Genomic DNA, 7,182 nt, shown 5'->3' with positions numbered 1-7,182 from the left:
TACTCAATCGCATGTTCAAACTCGATACTTTTATTAGGGACACCCTGTATATATATATATGTGCTGTGCAGCCTCCCCTAGGGCTTATACCCCTAGGAGGGTCTCTCTCCATCCATCGGATACTACTCAACAGTCTCTTGAAGAAGGTGTCAATGATAACAGTGTTCCAAACACAAGGGCAGTAGGAGGTCGCCCTGTTTCATTGGCTGCGGGAAGTAACAGACCCAGGACAGGTGTTCGCAAATGCCGTTCAGACTGCAAAACCTGTCCCGCTTTAGTTAAAAAGAATTTTATAAAGTCAAACATGACTGGTAGAGTCTATGCACTTGATGTTGATGTGAATAGCATTAATTGCAAAGTGCAAAATTATGTCTATGTTCTTCAGTGTTCGTCTTGTTTTGTCCAATATGTTGGTGAAAGTGCAGTCTCTCTTATAGTAGGCCCGACTCGTAACAAATTTCATAAAAATCGTGCAAATTTGGAACAAAGCACCAAATTTGAACCAGATGCTCTTTATACCCTATAGATTGATATTAGAAGGGTAACCCAAGATAATTGCAAAGGTTGCCCTCTAATTAGGGCTAATTTAGTGTAATTAGCCCCAATTAAGGCCGGGATCACGTTTTACTTAGTTGTTGATCTACAAAGCGGGTGTTTCTCAAATTTTGAGCCAAATACGAGAAGGGGTATGGTACCAAGTCATTATAAGATGAAATTTGAGTTTTTAATGGTAGCTAATTAGTCTTAATTAGCCTAATTAGGCTTAATTTGAAGCTAATTAAGTGAAAATCTTTATTTTCTATACATTAGCTCTAAAAATTCAACGTTTACCACTTTTTTATTTTTTTGCTGAATTTTTTAATAGCAATAATTAACCCTAATTAAGCCTGATTAATCGATACTAAGGTATCAGGTCTAATTAGACGACGTTTCGGTATTTTGGGAATTGAAATTATAGTCAAAATATATAGTTGAAAATATAGCTTCCAATATTATTGAATCTCCAAAATTGAGACAGCAGCGCAGGTGCCCAATTGTTTACTATAAATGTCTGCATTGTCTGAATACCGCAAATTTATAGACGACGCTTCATAAAAGTGAGACATGTCTAGACATCTTCCATTTTTCAATATTTGCGATGTCGGCTTTTTAAATTTCTTTTTGATTTATTATGTAGTCAGAGTTTGTGTTGCAAAAAGTTTCATCTGTAAAAACGTGTATTTTCGTAGTCGCTACCTTAATACTGTTGGCGCTTGTGTCCACTACATGCTGTTGTGTGATGCTTATCAAGAATACAAGGACCAGCTACCCAATGGTTCGGAACCGATCAATATGTTCAAATTGTGTGAAGAGCAGAAAATCCCTATGTTTCGCTTCCACTATCTATTGCTAAAACTCAAACTTTTAGTTTTACAGTTTTACAGTTTTACAGTTTTACTGACCTCACGGTCAGTCAGAAGCGGTGACCAGAGTCTTTACCTCACCAGTCTAACGAAGATAACATTTTTTTTGCGTTAAATCATGTTCACTATTCAAGATGGACTCCAGTATATATACGTGATATGCTCCTCCTACCGGAAACCCATCCAGAAATCCATCACCATTTCGAGCAAGGTCGGTTTACAATCAACAAAACTGGCAGGCGTTTCTCCAACATCGGCCTGGATCATGGGCAAGAGCAGAACATTAAAAGGTTCAAAGAAGATGGTGGCCCGTTACCGCTTACGCATTCACCAAATCAGCTTCTTCTGTATTTGGTAGCAGGTCCTGAAGTTACTATAAGGTCGCATTCTTCCAGAGCTTAATGTCACCGGTAGCTTGTAGCACTGTATGTCACCACGAGTAAACAAAGGCATACCAAAACAAGTTCATCGAAAACACATAATCTCTCTATTCTAAATATTTAGAAGTTGGGAATGGGCTTATCTTCAGAATGTTTAGCATCCGAGCAACCTACAGCCATAATCCACATGGTAGCACCTAAAAATGGGTCTACTGTTGACGAGTACTCCAAAGTCTTTGCAGCTCATGTCAATTCGTATTTTAATGATGTAAACAGAGTCGATGTTATCTTTGATATTTATCTAGATTCAAGTCTTAAAGAAGGTGTGCGAGAAACCCGTGGTACTGCCCCTTCTCAGATCGTCAAAGGTGCCACTAAAATTTCGAAATGGTCAAAGTTCTTGAAGAATAGCTCAATTAAGCAACGCCTTTTTGAATACATTGCCCATTATCTTAAATCTCAGGTGACCCCTTCTAATACTAAGCAACTTGTCGTTACGTGTCGTGACATGGTGATGACAAACCCAATTTCCATTGGTTTGGGAGAAATTTTTTCACCGTGTGACCATGAAGAAGCCGACACTCGTATGATACTGCACGCGAGCAATATCCTTGAAGATATGTCATCAGTCACCTTAAGAACAGTTGATACAGATGTGTTGGTTCTTGCTGTAGCTATATCTAACATGTACCCAACGAAAAAGATCTGGGTCAGCTTTGGCGTCGGTGATCAAAAGAAAATGTTTTCGGCACATGGTGAAATCCGCATTCAAGTTGGTCCGGAGAAAGCACAGGCACTGCCAATGTTCCATGCTTTCACAGGCTGCGACAGGGTGTCCTCATTTAAAAATGTCGGCAAGAAAACGGAATGGGAAAGGTGGGCCATCGTTTGATGATGTTACTGACGCTTTTCTCCACTTGACAGAATCACCAGACGACCTGAGGAAACCGAAGCTCTTCTCAAACGTTTTGCAATCCTCTTGTACGATAAAACAAGTCCGCTAACGAGTATCAATCTTCTACGCAAAGAACCTTTCAACCGAGGTCGCTGGGAGGACATTGCTGGGGTAAATCAACCCAGAACGAGATGAATCTTCCACATGTCACAATTTGGGGGTGGCTGGACAATAAGCAACCTCTATGGACAGTTGACCCAATCGCAAGTAAGGCTTGTAAACAGCTTACGAAATGTGGATGTAAAGCTAAAGATGGTATTTTTTAATGCAGCGGTCCTTGTGGATGCAAAAGGTCGCAGCAAAATTGTGCGGACTTGTGTAAGTATAATAGCAGTTGTAAATGCTCGGGTAAGTTATGGCATGTCTTGAAATTACCATAATTTTTAGATCGCATTAGTCGACAGAAAATGACCAAACAAATGACTGAACATGAAGGCTACTATGATGTAGTTTCTAACCTGATGTGTAACCTAATTGTTTTTTCGCTGATTTTCGCGAAAAACCGCAAAAACTGATTATTACGTAATAATCGATGACGTCACTAAAACTAAAAATTGAATTTCTCAAGAATGGTTTATACAATTGTCTTCAAACTTTCACCAAAGATGTATCTTACTAACGTCGATTATTTGAACAATATAATTTTTCGAAATTTTGATGACGTCAGCAGAAAAAATAATTTTTCTCTATTTATAGTTTTTAATTAGGCAATCGTTTAATTAGCGGATTATTTTCAATTGAATACTTATAATCAAGCGTCGAGACTTCGATCTAACCAACATTGTGTCACATTTGAAGTTAAATTTATTTTTCCTATACATTTCAGTTTCATGAGAAAATTTGTTGAATTTTATGTTAATTAAGAGAGTGTATTTCATATTTATTATTTAGATTTTCACTTTTGTCAACATTTGATACAAAACGGAGGTTTATGGTAAATGACATCGAGTTTGTTGTTTCAAATAACTTAAATATGGAAATATCGTCTAATTAGATACAAATTAGCTTTAATTGAGCATAATTAGGCTAAATTATTAGTTCCAACAGTGCTTATTGTTTCCAGGAATCATTTGCAAGGTCTTTGCAAAAGATTTAAGCTGGTTTTAAACAAAATAGTCAGTTGAAAAATGAAGAACTGAGGTAAAACGTGAATTTCGTTTTAATTAGCACTAATTGGACTTAATTAGCCCTAATTAGAGGGTAACCTTTGGAATTATTTTGGGTTACCCTTCTCATATCAATCTATAGGGTATAAGGAGCATCTGGTCCAAATTTGGTGCTTTTTCCAAATTTGCACGATTTTAACACCAATCGGGCCTACTATTAATCTTAGAATGAATATTCATAGGGAAAGGAAAATCAGGTTGTGAAATTTCCATCGACCACTATAAAAATGTGTGTCCTGGTGCTACTTTTACCATTCAAATTCTTGAACTTTTGCAATGTTGAAATGTAGACTCGAAAGAGATCATTGGATTAAAACTTTGAGATCTGTTTATCCATATGGTTTGAATGAGCGAGTGAAATCTATGAACAAGGACATTCCAGCTGGGAAATTATTTCCACCTCTTCCCAGACATGGCACTAAGTTTGTTGAGCATCGTTCTCGCTCCAAAGTTAAGGCTAGGATCTCTGACCTAGATTTTCTTTTTCTCCGGAAGTACGTTCCAATAAATGTCGCATTTTGTTTGATAGGCTTCGACAGTCGAATCTTCGGAAACTTGCTGAAGAAGCTAGCACTTTACTTTTTTCTTGCGAAAGCCATTTGAAAAGATGGTATGAATTATTGATAGATACATTTCTTGCGAAGACGATGAAATTTGAGAAACCTAATGTTAAAAAATGTCCTTCCAATATCCTTCCTATTTATTTCCACAATAAAGGTCTTGAGTTTATTCAGCTCAAAAACATTCTTCGCAAACCTTGTGTGAATTCAAAACTCCCTGAAAAACTTCAAGAAGATCCACCATCAATTGTTTATTCTCTAACTCCTACGATCATAAATAAAATCTTTAATTATAAAGAAACTGTTGATTCTATCAATACAACAGACCGAGAAACTTTTGGCACCAACCTTACATCGTGTGATTGTCATAACTCTTCTTTTATTGATCAACACCATGGTCATGTTATGACCGGGGAGCTAACTTTCATTAAAAATAATCATTTGCGAAAATTGATATCTAAAGGACCAAATTATCGCGAACCTCGAAATATCAGTTGGAATAAATGTAGAGATGTTATTTCTGGTGGTTTGGATAGTTTTGTGAATAAAACTTCAGCCAAAATTAATGAGACGAATGAAAATTTTCTTCCGTGGAAAGATGAAGTATTAAACCAGGTTGATGCTAAGATCTCATCCCTCAAAAAGAAGGCCAAGTACAAAAAAGTAAGCTCAGTGCTCAAGAGAAAAGATGTCATTGACTATTTAAATGAACTTCACACAAATTTTGTTATTGTTCCCATTGATAAAGCTGCTAATTACGTTGCATTTATTTGTAAATGTTTTTATATTGAAGTGATTTTGAAGGAGATTGGGATATTGGGTACAGGAAATGAAACATACGTTAGGATTAATCGGGGTAAGGCAGAAATTGTAAATGAAAATGTTGGTTTTTCTAAACGCCTTCGTCTTGCTGTTTCTGAGAAGGACTTGGATCTTCCTTTAGATTTTTTTTTAGATTAGATGATTTTCTTTTTTAAAAACTCGGTAAGAGCAAAAATACAGTGTCTTAAAATAATTAGAGGTTTAACAGGGAGAATTTTTGATTGAATAAAGAGAGGTGCTGTGTGATCTCTTTGGGTTTTGAAATGTATGTATCTAAGGGCCTTGTTTTGTAATGAGGATATTCTGTTGATATAATCACGTTTGATGAAGCCAAGTGTATGCATGCAATAGTTTAGATGAGACTCAAAGAGTGCATAATATAAATTCAGAAGAGTTTTGTAGCTAAGAAAATATCTCATTTTACTCAAGATACCGACTGCTTTTGATAACTTTTTACATAATTCATTCATTTGGTCATCCCAAAGAAGGTGTTCATCAATGATAATCCCAAGATACTTAACTTTTCTTGATAATTTTAGTTTCTGCCCGCTTAATCTGAAATTGAGACTTTTGTTTATTTGTTTGCCCTTTCTTTGAAAGATAATAATCTCAGTTTTCTTTGTGTTGAGGCTGATTTCGTTTGCTCTGAGCCATTTAGAGACTTCAGCAAGGTCTTGATTGACCATACAGTTAAGTTTTTTTAATGATTTATTCCGGCAAAGAAGCCGTGGCGTCAGCAAAATGAAGAGTTTTTGATTTCGTGATTGCCTTGTTCAGATCATTAATATAAATAAGAAAAAGTAATGGGCCAAGGATGGATCCTTGGGGAACTCCATGTTTAATGATTTTGTAAGCAGAAAGGGTGCCTCTCACATTGGTACATTGTTCACGATTTGAAAGATAGGATTTGAAAAGCAAAAGTGAGCGATCTCTGACCCCATAATGATCAAGTTTTTTAATAAGTATGTCATGTCCTACTGTTTCAAAAGCTTTTTGGAGATCAATAAAGATACCTACTGAGAATTCATTGTCATCTAGAGCTGATCTAATTTCCTCTGTGAGGGCTATGATGGCATGTGAAGTGTTATGGTTTTTGCGAAATCCAAATTGATTTTTAAAGAGAATGTCTTGAGATTCGAAAAAAGTGTAGACTTGTTCATGGAGAATTTTTTCAAAGATCTTACTGATATTAGAAAGTAGTGATATTGGTCTATAGTTTTCGACATTAAGCTTTGAATCTTTCTTGTGGACTGGGGTCACTGTGGCTTTTTTTAAACATTCAGGGAAGATACCAAGATTGATGCACTCATTGATTCTTTCAGAAAGGACGAATCCAATATTTGGAGCAATAAGTTTGAGAATTTGGGTTTGGATGCTGTTTGGACCGACTGATTTACTGTCAGATAATTGATTAATTATTTAAACAATGTCATCAACTGATGGGGGAGCAAACTCAAAGGAAGTTGGATTTGGGTTTGTGAGATAAGCATCAAAATTTTTGTCAGTTGGGATGATTTTAGACTTAGTTTTTTCAGCAATGTCAGCATAAAAGTTATTAAAGATATCTGCTAATTTACTGTCACCTTCGTGTTGTTTATTATCGTGGATGAGAACTTTTGGTAAACCATGTTTTGATTTGCTGCCAATTATATCTCTGATGCCCTGCCAAGTTTTTTGAATGTTAGATTTGAAACGTGAGAAATAGTTTTTATGGTGATTTGCTTCAAGGATTCGGATGTATTTTGTTAGTTGGTTTTTGTAGGTTTTGAATTGAGCAAATCGTATGCGTTTGAGCTCCTGATCTTTAGTGTTCATATATTTTCTGGCAAGATTTTTTCTGGTAATGATTGATTTAAGAACACCTTGAGTGACCCAAGGTTTATGAGATTTTTTGAA

General features: G+C 36.0%; 1 protein-coding gene across 1 annotated transcript in view; it reads left to right on the top strand.

Annotated features, from left to right (window-relative positions):
- The window catches only part of LOC136797791 (multiple epidermal growth factor-like domains protein 10), a 40,063-nt gene extending 37,388 nt beyond the window's left edge, over nt 1–2,675 (top strand). The window contains exon 13 of the mRNA XM_067054376.1: nt 1,933–2,675. Within this exon, the coding sequence (XP_066910477.1) occupies nt 1,933–2,675 (743 nt within the window). The remainder of the gene's footprint in view (nt 1–1,932) is intronic.
- The last annotated feature ends 4,507 nt before the right edge of the window (nt 2,676–7,182 follow it).

The sequence above is a fragment of the Clytia hemisphaerica genome, unplaced genomic scaffold (assembly GCF_902728285.1).
Source record: "Clytia hemisphaerica strain Z4C2 unplaced genomic scaffold, Clytia hemisphaerica genome assembly, whole genome shotgun sequence".
NCBI classification, from domain to species: Eukaryota; Metazoa; Cnidaria; class Hydrozoa; order Leptothecata; family Clytiidae; genus Clytia; species Clytia hemisphaerica.
The sequence above is the reverse complement of the archived record's forward strand: the minus strand, read 5'-3'. Positions and strand labels throughout refer to the sequence as shown.